The sequence below is a fragment of the Corvus kubaryi genome, unplaced genomic scaffold (assembly GCF_017639235.1).
Source record: "Corvus kubaryi isolate FWS band 111438036 unplaced genomic scaffold, C.kubaryi_AGA036_p1.0 127, whole genome shotgun sequence".
Classification (NCBI taxonomy): Eukaryota; Metazoa; Chordata; class Aves; order Passeriformes; family Corvidae; genus Corvus; species Corvus kubaryi.
In genome coordinates, this window is record NW_024580662.1 from 185,689 (window position 1) to 203,395 (window position 17,707).

Genomic DNA, 17,707 nt, shown 5'->3' on the forward strand with positions numbered 1-17,707 from the left:
TGCTCTAGAAATGTTGGCCCTGCCAGGGAGCAGGACAAAATTTGGGCACAGGATGGTGTTTAAGGGGAACTTTGGCTCTTCCAGGCTGGGGATGGGGATCTGGGGTCTGCTGGGGCTCCTGCTGTGCCCATTGCACCAAAACTCCTTAAAGGATCAAGGGGTAAAGTGAGGATAAATTCCCGCACCGTGGTTGGAGCAGGATGTTGGAGTGGGGTCCACAAAGTGCGTCTTCCGAGCAAACCCATCCTAAAATAACAGCCTGGGAATTGGTGTTTTCAGGTGTTTGGCCCCAAAACAGCCCCTCCAAGTCCAAGCCTCCAATGCCATCTCCCATGGGAGCAACCTGGCTTTGTAACAAACCCTCATTTCACCTCATCTGTCCTCCCTTCACCTCCTCAAGCTCCCCCTGCTCGGGATAAACGCATTGGAATCCTTTGGCCAGTGGCTGAGGATGACGTCGGGGACTTCTCCATCCTTTGCATCCTCCAGCAGGCACCTGGGATACACACTGCTGGCTCCAAAATCCCTGGATCGTCAGTGGTGGTGACACCTGAAGAAGCTTCATCGTGGGTCTGAGCCCGAATTCAGCAGCAGGAGGGAACAAAGCTGTCCCAGGTCACGCTGGGCTGGAGAAGGCAGAGCCCTCTGGCTCGTGCCAGGAATTTCTCCCTGTGGGTGCTTGGAACCCTCCCAAAGATGGGGATGAACAGGGCTAAGGGATGGCTGTGGGGTCATCTGTCCTCCTGAATGTCCGTCTGGGGCCAAAATCCCATGGGACACCATGCAGGGATGGGGTCCCACCTCAAAGCTGACCGATAATCCCAAAACGACACAATCCGGATCCTCCCGTCTGCAAAGCCATCCCCGTTCCCAGCCGTAGGTCTGGCAGTGACCAGAGGGACCCCGTCCCTGGGGAAGGACGCTGCCACTCCTGGGAAGCGCTGATGAAGCCTCCTCGTCCCCTCTGGGGCGTCGATGGCTCCTCTCCACTCCCTGCGTTGGAATCTCCACCGCAATCAGCGGCTCCAGCGCGGCTCGAACCCTCCAGAGCACTTCGGCACAGAGGGGAGGCTTTCAGCTGCCCAGCCACCTCCCTCCACCCTCCAGCTCTTAATTACAAACCCACATTAAGCACCTGGGCAATTAAAAAGGCTTCGGCTCGCTCGTCCTTCCCTGTGCCCGCCTCTCCATCCTAGGAAGCAGCACTCGGATCTCCTCCAGCACCCTCAGCAAGGTTGGGTTTGCTCCTGGGGCTTCCATTTCTGCGCAGGGAGGGGCTCAGGGCTGTGACATCCCACAGGCAGCCTCGGGATGCTCCAGGGGCTGCATTGGGACGCACAGCTCATCCCTGGGCAAAGCTCCTGTGGGTTGTGAGCTCCCAGCAGTGAGGGCTGGGCTTTAGTGGGATCCCAAAAGTGGCCCAATGACAGCAGTTTGAGGGTTTGTGACCAAAGTTTACCTGACTTCACAGCCACAACCAGCTGAGCAGCTTCCAAGCCACCCCCAGGGCAGAGGCAGGAGCAGAAGAGCTCCTCAGGCTCTTCAAGACCCACCTCATGCTCCTCCTAATTCCAGAGCAGCCCCACCGAGCCCAAGAACACTCAAAGAAGGAAGGAATAAATCAGATTTCACTGGGATGAGACCCCAAGTCACCAAACCTCTGCAGGAAGTGTTTTAACCCCAGAGAAACCAGCTGAAAAAATGCCACCATCCTTAACCTGACCTCCAAAAATTTTGTCTCCTTCTCCAGAGACGTTTTTCCAAGCCTCTAAAGACCCAAATCTGGGTTTTATCTCCCTTCTTCATCTGAGAGACACCAAAACAGGGAAAACCCACCTTGAAAAGGGGAGATCAGACCTACAGACCCTTCCTGTTCCAAGATCCATGGTGGCCATGGATCCCTGCTCTTGTCTGAGCTCTCCTCCAGCAGAAAATGTGTGCTACCAGCAGCCCAGGGCACAAATTGTCTCATTTTCTCCATTTTCCCAGCAAAACACCACTCATTTCTGTCCAGCCTTGCTTTCCTGGCCATCCTTCCTCTACTGAGTCGTCTCCTGGATTTTAATCCCCCAAGGGACATCCCAGTCTCGGGCAGAGGTGGCCACACATCGGCCACCTCATCAGAAACCCCATTTCCTCCGTCTCTCGTTCCATCTCCGGAGCATCTCTGACCTTCACAGCAAAGATTCCTGGCAAAACTTGTCTGGTTTTGCCCAAATCCTCATTCCCTGCTGGAATGAGCCGTTCCTTCCTCCTGGCAGGCCCTGAATCCCAAACCCTCCGCCCAGCTGCCCAACCAGAGGCAAACCCCATTTTGCCACAGCGGGAGGCCCTGGATTTCCTGGCCTTCCAGAGCTTTTGGCCAAGTTTGTGCTAAAATCTGTTGATATTTATCCAGGCAGAGTGGAAAACCTGGGAGTGCACAGTGTGGCATGGAGAGAGGCGGCCGCTGCCATTCCCTCAAATCCTTTGACATCACCACTGGGAAACTGGGAGAAAATCCATAATTTCCAAGGGGCTTTTTATCTCCTGAGCATCTTTGCCGTGGAAATGGAAGGACCAGGAGGAAACTGGCTAAGCTTGGCCTGTGCAGCTCTCAACACAAAGGATTCAGTGGGAAATCCAACACAAAGGATTTATTGGGAAAGGTGGGAAAAGTCAGCAACGTTCTTATTTCCCACTTCAAAAAAAAAAAGGGAAATATCATCTCTGTTCTTCCTTCCCCACTTCTGTTTCTTTTTTCCCCCCCAGCTTTGTTCTTCCTCCTTTCCACAGCTGCTGGAACTCTTTGTCCTGCCATTCCTACAGCTGGAAAACCTCCCCACAAAAAATTTAATAAGAAACATTTACCAAAACCCTCAGATTTAAAACCCTCCGAGAGCCCAGTGCTGTGAAAGTCCCAAGCTTGGCTCTCATTTTCCATGTCTTGCTCCATGCCCGGCACAGACACCATGGCCAGATGTCTGTAATTCCCAAAATGTCACCAGAGTGGGGATGGCACAGGGATGGCATCACTCAATCCAGGCAGGAGATGAAGCAGATGCCAGGGAATTATAACGATGGAAAGGGAAAAGCCAAGGAATGAACCGGCTCTGCTGCCACAGGAGCATCTCCTGGGTGGCTGCAGGGTGGTTTGGCTATGGAATTGAGGCATCCCATGGGAAGAGGTTGGTCCAAGGGGCACAATCTGCCACTCCGAACAAAAATCCCGGAGATTTGTGTGCGGAATTGTGCTCCTTCCCACGGATCAAAACCAACTCCCTTCAAACCGAGCAGCCCCAGGACACCCCAAGGCCCCTTGAACCCATGTCTGCTGAGGCTGGGGACACAAACAGGCGCTTGGAGAAGGGGTTTTTTGGATCTTTCCCCATGTTCCCAGCTTTAGGGCACGGGGAGGAGCTCCAGTGTGTCCGTGTCCTCCTACCTGCCCGCTTGGAGAACTCCAGAGATGCTGAAGAGCCCAAAGTCGGTGATCACCACCTTCCCATTGTCGTAGAAGACATTCTTGGACTTGAGGTCCTTGTGGAGGATGCCCTTGGCATGCAGGTATCCCATTCCCTAGGGTGGCACAGAGAGAGGAAAACACCCCGAAGTTACAAAAGCAGCACAAAGGGACGGGATAATGCCAGAGCGGGGCCGTTCCCATGGGATACTGGGAGCATCCGTGAGCCACCGCGGCACAGCCAAGCTGGACCGCATCCCCAAAGGGCCCTGCAGGAAAGGAAAGTGGCTGGAGGGGTCCCTGCTTTGGGATGGGCTCCTGGAGGGAGATGGGATCGTGGCGTGGGTGTCCCAGCTGCCACGGCGCCCACTCGTCTTCCTGATTAATCGATTCCGCGGGAAAAATTAACGGCAAGCCCACCCGGCAGCCGCTTCCCTGGAATCCTCTGCTGGGAAATGGATGGTGATGATGTTCTCGCCTCCGTTTTTTTGGGGGCTGGGAGAGGAGGGTAATAACCGCTCCCCATCTCCCTGGCGGAGCCATCGGCGCTTCCGACGGCCCCATCCGCCTGGAAACGGGCGCCTCGCGGGAGTCCTGCCTTAATTCCTTCCCCCAGGAAAAACTGCTCGGCGGTTAATTAAAATTAGTGCTAATGAGGCACAAAAAGGCCATGGGTGGGAAATCCGAACTCTCCTGTTTAGCGCTGGCAAATCAAGCAGAGTGCCGGCAGCTCCGTGTGGCGGATGTTCAGCTCCGCGGGATAACTCTGGGAATGGGGAGGGGGATAAAGCACATTTATCCCGACTTCAGCAGGGATTTTGATGCTGTCCCACTTTTCACCCTCCTAAGCAGACTCAGGGAAAACTTGATCTGCAGGATGCTGATGAAGGATCGATGCCCAACAGGCCAGCAAACTGTTGCTTAAGAGGGAATATTGGTTGTCTGTCACTGGAAAAGGGGGATTTATTAACTGGAATTCCACGGGGATCCATCCATCTTGAGTCTCATCTTTTCATCTATCATCATTAACCACGCAGGCTGCGTGAGGAGAATTCATTTTTAAGCTGGCAGCTGATGTGGAGCCAGAAGACCCAACCCAAATTCCACCACCTGGAAAAAGTGGGAAAACAAATGGAAAAACACCCCAGCCCAGCAAGGTATGGGGGTTTCACTGCAACCCATGAGAAGTAAATCCGAAAGAGCTCCTACCAAGGGATGCTGCGGGAAGGAAAGGATTTGGGGCTGGATGCCAGGACCATTCCAGGCACCAGGATGAATTAGGGGTCTCCAGCTCCCAGCACATGAGATAATGGTGGGATTTTAAAAATCGGCTCTCAAATGTCACTGTCACCTCCAGAAAGTGCCAGGGTGGAGCAAGGAACAACATTCCGATGCTTCTCTGGCCAGGGTGCAGTGCAGGGCCCTGAGCATCCACGGATGAGCCCCAGTGCCATGGGAATACTCTGGGGGTGAGGAGATCCAGAGCAGCAGCAGGATCTTGCTCCCACCTGCTCCCACATCCAGCTGGGAGCTCGTCTCCATGGAATCATTAAACACAGCCCGGCCTTTGCTGAAGGAATTTCTCCGGGCAAACCCAAATCCCTCACCTGGCTCCGCACAGATCCCACTGCAAATTCCAGCCCTGGCACCCCGGCCCCTGGGATGATCCGTGAGGAAACACTCAGGGCCCAGTAATGCCTTAATTTGCTCGGCTGTGTGAGAAGCCAGCTCCCTCTGCCGGCACCGCTCCCGGGATAAATCATCCTTCCCCTCCAGAGGAACTCGGGATAACCTTGCACCCACTAATCCAATAATCTGGGCAGCTCTCCCATCACATTCCAGGACTCAAGGGATAAAATCACACAACTGCTGTGACCGGGCAGCAAATCCAAAGCCTCTGGAAAATGCAGCCCCAAGTCCACCCAAACCAAGGTGTTGGGATTTGCCTTCGCTTCCCAACCCCCACCACCTCCAAATCCACCACAACATCTGCTGGAGATGGGTGGGGAAAGGTGGGAAGGCTGGGAAGCTGCTCCTCCACAGGAATGGGCCGTGTGGTTGGGTCATGGCATTGTGGCAGGGCTGGACCTCGCCGGGAATTCCCTTTGGTGCCTGGAGAGAGCCTTTGGAACTCTGCTAGTTCCTCCAGGGATCTGGGCTGGATACGAAGTCCCTCTGCCTCTCAACACCGCAGAGTTGGAGGTTTCACACCCATTCTGAACAGGCAGCAGCTGCAGAAAACAAGGATCTCTCAGCCTCATCCTCGAAACCCACATGGAGCAATGAACCCACGCAGGGAAAGGGGCTGAACCGAGCCGTTCTTTCCACTGGGAACATCTGGAAGGCAAAAGCCCTGAGCACGAAAAGGGGGGAAAATACAAGGCTAAACTGTGATGCTTCAAGTGCTTTCTCAGCAGGAAAAATCCACGTCTAAAAGGTGGAAAACATGGATCAGAAGTAGGAATTAAGGAGGGAGAGGCTCTGGGCTGCCTCGGGCACCCCCAACTCAGGCTGCGGCTCCAAGGTAGCAAAAGGTTCAGGCTGTGCTCACCTGTCAGCTCCTGCCTGGAGACTCCAGTAGGATCGAAGGAATTTAAACTTAAAAGTTAAAACTGGGTCTAAATAAACACAAAATAGGCGATTTAATAAGAGACAGCCTAAGCACCATCAGGGGAAAAGGCACCATCCAGGAAATACTGCCGAACATGTTCTGCTTTATAACCTGGATTTGAATATTTAAGGGGGGGTTAAGATCTGCCAGAAAATCAGATTTTCTGCTGTCTTCTCACAGTTAAACGTGGGATCAGCTCCAGGTTTGGGCTCCGGGGTGGAAGTGCTGGCTGACCTCGAGCAGGGCATGGGGGCAGTGTCACAGCTCCCATGGCAGGACACGTGCCAAGTATTTTTGGTGATGAATACGTTTGGAATCACAACGCAGCCCCGCTCTGGCAGACAGCTCAACACCTCAGTGCCACTGCCGACCTCTCATGGGAAGCTGTGAGGGCTCAGGACCCAAATTCCCGGCCACTCCACCCTGCCACGGGAGGATCCTCCCCGGGATCGTTTATAGGATCACGTCTGAAGTGTGGAAGATGCTCTTGGAGCCATCCCTGGGAAAGGGAAAGCGTTTTTAGTTCTGGAAAATGTACATGAGCTTGGCCTCATGGCACCATGGCATGGATTTCTCCAGGAGCTTTGGCCCTGGGAATGCTTTATGGGAATGCTGGGAATGCTGGAAGTGTCTAAGGCCAGGTTGGATGGGGCTTGGAGCAACCTGGGATAGTGGAAGGTGTCCCTTGGATGAGTTTTAATCTCCCTTCCAACCAAAACCACTCCATGATTCCATGACTATCACGTTTTTTTCCCAAGAGGAGAGGAATATCCAACCAGGAACTCCCTCAAGCAGCAATGCTGGACTTAAAACACCTGAAATTCCGACGGGGAAAAGGAGCAGTGGCCAGGATGAGCCCCAAGCACGGGGAGCCCATGGAAGCTTTGGAGCCACCCCAGTTCAGCCACATGAGAGAGGTCAAAGAGAGCTGGATTTTAAAGCCAGGGAGTTCTATCCTGCCCAGAATCCTTGGATTTTAAAGCCAAGGAGTTCTATCCTGCCCAGAATCCTTGGATTTTAAAGCCAAGGGGTTCTATCCTGCCCAGAATCCTTGGATTTTAAAGCCAAGCAGAGCTATCCTGCCCAGAATCCTCGGCTGCTCCTCTCCCGCTCCCCAGAATGAGTGGATCGGGCTCTTGGCTGGGTTTTTTGCCGGACCCAGACCCCACCAGACCATACCTTCACGATTTCTTGTGCTATCTGCCTCGTCTTGTTGACATCCAGGACGATTTTGGCGTCCCTCACCACGGAGTAGAGAGTCCGTCCTTTACACAGGCTGGAGGAGCAGGAAAAGGGAAAGAGAAGTTACAAACCCTCCTGGAGAAACACCCCCAGATTATAAAGCAGGGAGCTGTAGATAATCCCTGGATTTTGGCCGGATTTTGGCCTCGTGGCTCGAGGCAGATCCAAGATTCCACAGGGAACCGGGGGCTCTCCCAGTTTGGCACTGGGAGGGAGCTCTCGCTGCTCCTGGCATGTCCTGGTGGCACCACCGTGGTGCCACAAGGGACAACCGGGGCTGGCTCCTGGCTTTTCCCTGTATCCCAGACCTCAACAAGCCACCTGGTCCTCCCGCTTCTGAGCTGTTGTGCAGAACTGGCCGTGGCTCCCTCCTCCTCCTCCTCCCTCGGGATACAAAGCTCGCAGATGTAAAATGAGTCAAAAGAGGAAAGACAGGGAGGGGGAAAAAAAAAATCCCCCAACCCAACCCCATGCACTGTACAATGTCCTCCAATTTTCCTTCTCGTACCAATTACAGTAAAATCTATTTACAGAGCCTTAATTACCAAAGGCAGCTGGATTTTGGGGATTGGGGGGGGGGGGAGATGGATATAAACCAATTAAAAATATATTGACATTTGAATATCATAATGGAGGACGTGGGTGGCTGCTGCCTCGACTCCCGCCCACAAAAAAACGGCTTTTTTTTTTTTTTTTTTTTTTTTGCTTTTCTCTATCCACCCACGCTCATTCCAGGCAACTTTGGAAAGACGAGACTGGATACCTGTGCCTGGGAAATAAAACACCCAATGCACAGCTCGTTAAAGAGGTTTGGTGACTGCAGATGTTGATTTGATTCTGTTCTGGTTAACAAATTAAAAGTTCCGGGCTTTCATTCTGCTGCTCTCCCCCAGCTCGGCTCCACTGCTTTCCCCTTGCCCAGTTCCTCCTGCCCTGGGAATTCCAGCATGCCCTCGTTTGGATTCATACCCTGGGAGAGGTTTTGTCCTTTTTGGGTGAAAATCACCCCAGAATCATAAAAGAGAGTCATGGAATGGTTTGGGTTGGAAGGGACTTTAAGGACCATATAATTCCAGCCCTCTGCCATGGGCAGGGACACCTTGGATGGGGCTTGGAGCAACCTGGGATGGTGGAAGTGTCCCTGTCTGTGGCAGGGGTGGAATGGGATGAGCTTTAAGGTCCCTTCCCACCCAAACCATTCCATGGGTCCATGAAACCCAGAAGAACCCCAAACCTGCCAAAGGATCCTCCTGCTCCTAAGCCAGAAGCTCCACATCACTCCATGGGCAGAGAGCAGAATTTTCAGGACAAGCAGCGAAACAGGAATGGGATCAATCCCATATCCCGTGGGTTTTGGAAAGACAACAGCACCCTTCAAAGTATTTCCTCCCTGGGCATGTTAGAAGTTGTCCTGCTGGGCACAAGTGACCTGCAGTGGGGATTTAGGGCAGCAAGTGCTCCCTCAGGGATGGGTTTTCCTTGCTCCGGTGTCCCAGCACATCCCTGAGCATCCCAGCTGGATGTAGCCCCGAGGTGGCTGCGGTACGAACACGCTCCCTCTAAACCGTCTTCCCACCTCCTGCAACACTTCAGCTGCAGTCAAATAGGAATTTGCTAGAGATTAGGATCCAAGCGCTTGGAAATCAGTGATAAAATCCTTGGGTTTACGCAACCGCAACGAATCCAAGCGTGCAGAATAACGACGGACACGAATTCTCCTTCCACCACCTTTATTTTTCTGCACTAATTTGCTGCATAAACCCACCAAGCTTTAAGCTCTGCCACACAACAGCCTTCTGCCACCTCCATGACCTGCCTGCACGCACAGGAGTTCCCCCAGCCCTTCCCCATTCCCGGAAAACACATTTTCTCCCAGAGAAAACCATTTTACAGCCAGTTGCCTGTGATCTGAATTGGTCTCAAATTGACACTGGAAATGCAATGAGTGGATTAGCGCTGGAACGGGGCTGGATTCCAGCCCTAGGGCGAGTTAAGATCAGCTGTTTTCCTGGGGAAGGGTTGTTTAGAGGAAAATCCTCACATTTCTGCCTATCTGAACTCCTGAGATAACCCCGAGAGCAGAGCTTGCAGCCCTTTGCTGATGAGATTCCCATCTTTCCACTTCGTTTACAGGATTTCCAAACCCTTCCCAGCGGATGGAGCCACCGCAGGAGAGCAGCCAGACCCGCGGTGGTGGCACCGGGACATGGCACTGTCTCCTCTGCTCCTCAGACCCTGGCAGAGCCATCAAAGCAGCCCAGGTGCTTCTCCCCTCCCCTCGATGAGTAACGGCTCCGAATGAATTCACCGAGCGCCCGCCGCCGCACCGGCACATCCGACTTTTCCTGCCGGATAAGGAGCTGCCAACGCGGAGATAAAGCCCTTTGATACCTTTTGTGCAGCACCTGAGCCCATTCAGCCACCACCTGCAGAACCTTTTCACGGCACAGCTCAACAATTCCGCTCCTCCTCATTCCTCAATCGCTCCCCATTCGGGCAGGACAAAGCGGCGCCCGGGGCACGCTCGGAGTCTTCTGCCTTTCCACTTGGAGTGGTCCCTGCTGAGCGTGGCTTTGAGGGACACGGCTGGGGATGACAAGGCCACAAAATGCCTACTCTCGACACCAAAAACAAGGCAGATGATTTGCATCTTCAGATGGATCACGGTTTATTCAGCGCTGAAGTGAAAATTCATAAGGAATTCTTGTCTTCTCCTCCCAAACTTCTCCGTCCCACCTGGCAGCAGAGCAGGTTGATGACACATGCCCTGGTGCCACGAGGTGGCCAAATGCCATCCAGAGCTGAGGGGTGGCAGGGACAGAGATGCGAAGATCCTTCTGGGGGTCCTCAGGAGCGCACCTCATCCCATGGCACATCCACATCCTGGTGCCTTTCCCGGCACCAGGACAGGCCCAGCCCCATCTCTCTGCAGATGCCACTCTCAATTCAAAATGCGTTTTTGAAGTGTTCAGCCAAGCAAGCCAAATCCCAAATTGCTTTATAAGCACTGCATTCCCAATGTGGGCTGGAGACATCGGCAGCGGGAGCAAAGCCAAGGCGGCTCGCAGAGGAACAATTCGGGATGAGGGCGGAAGAGCTGGAGCGCTGCCTCTGGGTGTTTTTGCTGTTCCGTGGGAAAACAGACTCATCTGTCTGTCATCCATTCGAGTTTTTCACCCCTCTCTGCAATATTGATGGTCATCATCTCTACCCTGGTGGCCAGCACCTCTACACTGATGGTCGTTGTCTCTACATTGATGGCCATTACCCTTAAGTGGTAGCCAACACCTCTACATTGACAGCCACCACCTCTATACCGGTTGTCATCACCACTACACTTGTGGTCATCAAGTCTACACTGATGGCCATCACCTCTGCATTGGTGGCCATCACCTCTACATTGATGGTCATTGTCTCTACACTGATGGCTATCACCTCTGCATTGATGGCCATCACCTCTACATTGATGGTCATTGTCTCTACACTGATGGCTATCACTTCTGCATTGATGGCCATTACCTCTACACTGATGGTCATCACCTCTACACTGATGGCCACCACGTCTATATTGATGGCCATCACCTCTACACTGATGGTCACCACCTCTACATTGATGGTCATTGTCTCTGCACTGGTTGCCAGCACCTCTATACGGGTGACCACCACCTCTACATTCATGGTCATCACCTCTACGCTGGTGGCCATCACCTCTACATTGGTGGCCAACACCTCTACACTGATAGTCACTGTCTCTACATTGATGGTCACTGTCTCTACACTGATGGCCATCGCCCGACACTGATGACCATCACCTCCATACTAATGGCCACCACGTCTATATTGATGGCCTTAACTCTACATTCATGGCCATCATCTCTACAGTGGTGGCCAACATTTCCGCAGTTGAAGCCCCATCCCGGCTCCAGCTCAGGAGCAGAGATCATCCCGAGCCGGCAGCCCGGCGGTTGTAGGGTGCGTTCCATCACTCCAGGAACTTGGTGCTTCCCTTCCTTCTTCCCATCCACATCAATGCCCGTTCAATGAGAGAAATGATAAATGCCAGACCCCAGGAAGTTCATTCCTTGCCGGGATATGGATTTATAGGGAAGCAGCTCGGGTACCATGGTGACAGTCAGCACTATAGACCCAGGGGAGACACTGGAGAGGAGAGCGAGGTGGGGAATTAATAAAAAATGCTTTCATATAAAAATACCTCTGCTCCCAGGTTACGTCTGTGCCGGAGGAAAGACACGGCAAAGGATGCTTGGATGCTCCCACATTCCCCAGCTGTTTACCCACTTGGAGGTTTTCATGGAAAAAGGACCCTTTGGGGAATGTCAAGAAAGAAACAGCAACAGGAAGCACTGAGCCGGGACTTATTTGATTTCATTTGAGCAGGACCAGAGAGGGAAAGAAGGAGCTCTGCACATTCTGGCACGTTCCTGACTTATTTGGGAAGTTTTCCAGCTGTTCCAATATATTGGCTTGTCCCTCTCTTTTCCTGGCAACGGCGCTTTTGGAATGTGACGGCTCCTGAGGTGTTTCACAACAAGGAAAATCAAACAAGGCTGGAAGAGCAGCAAAGGGAGAGCTTTGGGTTCATTTTTATCCCGAGGTTTTGTTTTCCTCTAAATGGATAAGGAATCTCGCCCCCTTGACTCCCTGCCAATGCCAGAGCGAGAGGAGCAGCTCAGTGGCAGTATCCAGCCTGAAATTCCTCAGCCCTCTACATCCAAACACCATAACCATGACCAGGGAGGAAAAATTAGGATATTAGGGAAAATTTCTTCACTTGAAAGTGTTGCCAAGCCCTGGAACATCCCTGGAGTCCCCATCCCTGGAGGGATTTAACAGCCGTGTGGATGTGGCACTTGGGAACACGGAGCAGTGGTGGCCTCAGCCGTGCTGGGGGAATGGTTGGAATTTACCATCTTAAGGATCCTTTCCAGACTAAACAATTCCGTGGTTCTATGGAAGCAGCAGCCAGGGAGTGGCAGCTTGGTGGCAACTCAGGGCCATGACCTGAGCAGCAGCACCCAGCAGATCCCAGCCCCTCCTGGCTGGAAATACTCATCCCATCCAACCCCATTCCAACAGAACCCAAAGCAACCCCAATGGGAAGCCAAGGAATTCAATTCCTGCCATTTCCAGCACAGCCCACATCCCCAGCCTGGAGATGGGAGAGACCCTCCTGCTCCTCATGGAGGAGCCTCTGCAGAGCCAAACCAGCGGGAGGAAGCAGAAAAGCCCTGGAGAGCCAACGCTCCCCTCATCCCGCTATCTCCTGCCGATGGAAGCACTGGCTTTTGCTGGATATTACTTAGGCAGCAAAATTTTCCTGCCAGCAGCTGGCACGCGAGATAACTACAGCCAAACCACAAGGGCTGCAGGAGGAGGAGGAAAAGGAGGAGGAGGAGGAGGAGGGGGATCAGCCTCCCCGAAAAGTAGCTCCAACTCCATCGTCGCCTTGGAAAAAAACAAGTTATTTGGAAAAATCCAACTCCATGCATTTTTATTTGGAGGAAATAGAGGAGACGAGCTCTTCTCCAGCTGCGGGGAGAAGAGCTCGGAGCCAGGTGAATGCAAAGCAGCCCCCGGGGCTTAGCTAAAGCCAGGCTTATGAACAAGTCATCCGAAAAAACTCCATGCTCCAGGTGCCACTTGCCGCCTTTGGAAAGGACACGCTCGGAATCGGCTTCGAGAGGGAGGGTTGGGCGCACAGGGATGAGTGGAGGTGCCTCGACCTCCTCGTTTCTGATATATTCTCTGCTCCTCCTGCTGTTTTGAACTTCAGGGAGGAAAAGAAATTTAAAAAAAAAAAAAAAAATCCTTTCGGAGACAGGAATGAAACCTTGGATCGAGCCGGCTGCTTCCCTGGAACCCGGCTCCACTTTGGAATAGTAATAATAATTATTATTATTAATAAACAATTAATGCTGCTGTCATGGGAAGGAGCTGTTTCTTTGTCTAGGCAAGGTGCCAGCACACGGATCCCACACAGGCAGTCCTGCTCTGTCCCAAAGATGACCCCAAGCATTGAGAGTGCTCAGAAAAAATCAGGAACGATGCTGGGATGTCACTCATCAGGGACGGGAAGAGCTGACACGATCGGAAGGAATTTTTGGGACCATCTCTCAGCAGGCCACTTAATCAAAGGCATTTCCTTAAATCCCTTCCTCTCCAGCAAAGCGAATCCTGCTGTGTTAAGCACTTTCCCGGAGAATTCGGGGCCAAACCAGCGATATTTCCATGGCATTTGGAAACACTCTTAAAACACAAAGGGAAAACTTCCCCCCTGGAGCATCCTCCACGTTAAGGAGCAGCCGCCGGCAGGGATTTGATGCTCCAGCGGGTAAGAAAAGCTCAGCCAGCCCCAATGTTTCGACATCAAACACAGAGGATCAAGCTGCTGCTTTTCCCCATTCCCAGCCATCCTCTTGGCTCGGGATATTCCAGGCCCCTCCCCAAGCTGCTGTCTGCCGCTGGAAGATAGATCCAGCTTTAATGTGTATATTAATCCACGTATTGACTTTGCCGTTGTCAGTCGTTATCAAGATTTATCCAGCCTGATGGCCTCGTATCGATCGGGGGGGAGTGTATTCCCACGGGTCAATCCATTCTGATCCCACGCCTGGCATGAAGTCGATCTCCATTTATTATATTATCTACGAGCTCCATTATTTAACTGCCAGGGAAGGGAATGCAGCGGAAAAGCAGGAAAAGGGAAAACAACGGGGTCAGAGGAGAAGGGCCTGGCTCCTAAAGCGGGTGTTTGAACGTGGACAGGGTTAGGGGAGGCAGGAATCCATGGCTTCCCTTCCCAAAACGGACCCAGGAGTGCAGAGAGAAGGGCAGGACCTGAAAGGCACCTCGGAAACACTCCAGGATCAGAGACTCGTGGAATGGTTCGGATGGGACGGGACCTCAAAGCTCAGTTCATTCCACCCCCTGCCATGGGCAGGGACACCTTCCACCATCCCGGGCTGCTCCAAGCCCCGCCCAAGCTGGCCTGGAACACTCCCAGGGATGGGGTAGCCTGTCCCAAGGTCTCACAGGGAAGAATCTCTTCCCAAGATCCCATCTAACCGTGCCCTCTTCCCCATGGGAAGCCGTTCCCTGTGTCCCATCAGTGCATGGCTCCCAAGCCTGGCATGGAGGAAAACAAGGTGGCAACTCTGTGCCTCAGTTTCCCACCCACTGAGCAGGATTTAGAGCTTCTCCTTCAATTCCCAGCGCAGGAAGGAACACTGGGAGGATGCATTTTAAGTCCATTGAGAAGAAAAATCCAATTTCAAATCCAGAATCCTGGAATGGCTTGGGTTGGAAGAGACTTCAAAGATCCTCTCATTCCAACCCTTGCCATGGGCAGTGATGCCACTCAGGATATTCAGGGCTCCATCCCACCTGACCTTGTTGTTCCTTCAATTTGTGGTTCATTAAAGCTCTAAGGACAATTTGGATCCCCTGGAGGGATCAGGGAGCTGGCTGCAGGCACCACAGAGCATCCACAGGGATGCCTTGCTTTCCACCCTTCCCCTTTCCTCCCATCCTTCAAATCAGGTTAAATATCCCCAGCTCCCCGAGCATTGAGATTTACAAGCCCCAAATCCTTCCCAGCTGGGCTGTGCCTGTAAATGTCAGGAGATCTGGCACTGGGAGAGGCTCGGAAGAGCTGAGAGTTTAAAGCCGAGCTTTGTCTAGAGCTCTTCCATGCCCACCAGGAGCAGGGTCCAGGGATGGGAGAGCATCCCTTGTGAAGGGCTTGTTCCTCCCAGCAGCAGAGCCGAACATTAAATATTGGCAAAATCCAGCACAGAAATCTATTATAGAATCAAAACAAACCCCAATATTTAGTCCATGCAAGTTATCCAGGAATAAACAGCTGAAGTGCCTTGGCTATCCTTCCATCCCTCGCTCTCACACCTTCCCTATTAATTAGTGCCAGGGAATGTGAAATTAAAACCTGTTTTCCACAGAGAAAAAGGAGCAAACTCTTATTTCATCTTCAACATCTCACGTTAGGACAGGGCCTGGGTTTATCTCCATCCCCCCACCACCAGCAGCTCCAGGGAAGGGTTTGGGAGATGCTCCCTCTCCAGCAGAAACGTTCCAAGTTCCTCTGCTCCAAAGGCACCTTCGACAAATTAATTCTCTTGACGCAGTTCTGCCAAGGTCAGGCTTAATTCCTAATGTTCCTCAATGTTCTCCTGTGTCTTCCCAGCCAGGGACATAAATCATGGCCACACAGCCCTGGTGGCATCACCGGCGGCACCCTGGAAAGCTGAAGCCACCCTGGCGTGACAAGAGAGGGGTCAAAACCCAGCCTGGAGCATCCCAAGGAGCAAATCCCAGACTCTTGGCACAGGCTCCGAGAGCCACGTTGGAGCTTTTAAGCAAAGACCCAAAGAATCTTGGAAGAGCTGCACCAAATCCCCCTCACAAGCCAGCAGGAGCTCAAAGCCCAGGCAAAGCCCAGCTCAAACCTTCTCCCAAACAACATTCCCAACCAACAGGAGTCCCCTGTTGCTGCATCCAGCGCGTTGATCCCCTGCTCCATTACAGACGCAATGAGCACCTGGAGCCTTGGGAAGCATCAATAAGCATCCAAATCTCCCTTTTTTTCCCCAGGAGGAGCACCCAGAATCCTCAAATGTGAGAGTTTCTGCTTTCGTGGGTGGCTGGAGCCATTTTAGCCAGATTAGGGAAGGACTTTACCCTTGGAAGACCCCCCTGGGTGGCTGAGGCTTTTCCTCTGTTCCTGCTCTGGGGGCCAGCACCAGGAGCCCCAAGGAGCTGGATTTACCCAGGCCTGGCTTTGTCCCACTCCCCACCAGCAAAACCAACTCGTTACTCCAACAAACTGGGAGCTTTTCCAGCCCTTTCATTCCCGCCGAGCCGAGGACTTCGCCGCCGTTTCCCACCATCCATTAAGCAGTGCTCAAAGCACCAAGGCTCGCACCCGCTCCTGCTCCAGACTAATTAAGATGGATGTTAATTGTCCCCAGCGCTCATTACCCAAGAGAAAACCCATTAGCGGCTCTGATGGAAGCGTTCCTTGGAGTCACCTCCCCCACTGCTGAAAAATGCTGGATTTCTGCTTTTCCGTTGCTTTAAGAGACAACTCGGGAATCATGGAATGGGTTGGGTGGGAAGGGACTTTAAAGCCCATCCAGTGCCCCCTCTGCCATGGCACGGACACCTCCCACTGTCCCAGGCTGCTCCAAGCCCCAGTGTCCAGCCTGGCCTGGGACACTGCCAGGGATCCAGGGGCAGCCCCAGCTGCTCTGGGCACCCTGTGCCAGGGCCTGCCCACCCTCCCAGGGAAAAATTCCTTCCCAATATCCCATCCAGCCCTGCCCTCTGGCACTGGGAAGCCATTCCCTGTGTCCTGTCCCTCCATGCCTTGTCCCCAGTCCCTCTCCAGCTCTCCTGGAGCCCCTTTAGGCACTTTAGGAAGGGGCTCTGAGCTCTCCCTGGAGCCTTTTCCACTCTCAATCCCAGTGTTTTTATCACTGATGAAAATGTTAAACTGTGCTGGTCCCATTTATCCATAAATGTAGGGAAAAATCAGATTTTTAACCTAAACCATCCCACCCTCGGCCAGCTGCTGCCTCAGTTTCCCCTTCCATTCTTTCCCCAGTGGGCTGTTTGGATGGGGAAATTTCGTTCTGCTAATGAGACGATCCCTGAATATTGCAGGCAATCAGGAAGGAAAACATCAGCATGGGGAAAAGTAAAAATAAACCCGGCTATAAATAACCCCCTTCCGGCAGCGCCGGTGGCACGACGTGGTGAAGCCCCTTCCCAGGGACACGCAGCTGCTTCCAGACGTGCAGGGAAACGGAGATTTCTGCAGCAACTACAAGGAATTGCTGGGATTTTGTGGAAAAAATGGCCTCGAGTGGCCACTTGTGGGCTCCCAGAAGAAAAAGTGGCCTTTTCCACACACAGCAAGTCCTGCCCTGGGAATAGGCACAGGGAAGGTGAGGAAATCCTGATATCCTGGCTTTGTATCCATAATCCCCACCTCAGGCAGCTGGGAGTGATTTTCCCTCACTCCAAGCAAAGCCTGGTTTAAAGTTATTCCCAGAAATCTCCAGGCAGAACTTGAGCCCCCTTTGGGGGATTTCTGCTTTTCCGGCGCATTAAGAGACAACTCAGGAATCACAGAATGGGTTGGGTGGGAAGGGACCTTAAATCCCATCCAGTGCCCCCCCTGCCGTGGGCACGGACACCTCCCACTGTCCCAGGCTGCTCCAAGCCCCAATGTCCAGCCTGGCCTTGGACACTGCCAGGGATCCAGGGGCAGCCACAGCTGCTCTGGGCACCCTGTGCCAGGGCCTGCCCACCCTCCCAGGGAACAATTCCTTCCCCATATCCCATCCAACTCTTCTCTCCTTTGGTTTAAAGCT

The 17,707-nt window shown here is 52.9% G+C and overlaps 2 protein-coding genes across 4 annotated transcripts in view; both read right to left on the reverse strand.

Moving 5' to 3' along the window:
* The window catches only part of KSR2 (kinase suppressor of ras 2), a 63,154-nt gene that overhangs the window by 6,447 nt on the left and 39,000 nt on the right, over positions 1–17,707 (reverse strand). For all 3 annotated transcript variants that reach the window (XM_042023022.1, XM_042023014.1, XM_042023030.1), the window contains 2 exons: positions 7,233–7,329; positions 3,425–3,558 (listed from right to left, as the gene is read on the reverse strand). In XM_042023022.1, the coding sequence (XP_041878956.1) occupies positions 3,425–3,558; positions 7,233–7,329 (231 nt within the window). The remainder of the gene's footprint in view (positions 1–3,424; positions 3,559–7,232; positions 7,330–17,707) is intronic.
* LOC121662159 (kinesin-like protein KIN-14O) lies at positions 8,429–17,580 on the reverse strand. Its single transcript, XM_042023042.1, has 2 exons — positions 17,531–17,580; positions 8,429–14,262 (listed from the first exon to the last, which is right to left on the reverse strand). The coding sequence occupies exon 2, from the start codon at positions 11,082–11,084 to the stop codon at positions 10,566–10,568; it is 519 nt and encodes a 172-aa protein (XP_041878976.1). The 5' UTR covers positions 11,085–14,262; positions 17,531–17,580; the 3' UTR covers positions 8,429–10,565.

Excerpts from the sequence above, each read along its gene's own strand:
- LOC121662159 (XM_042023042.1), bottom strand. The coding sequence starts at position 11,084 with ATGGCCATCAGTGTAGAGACAGTGACCATCAATGTAGAGACAGTGACT.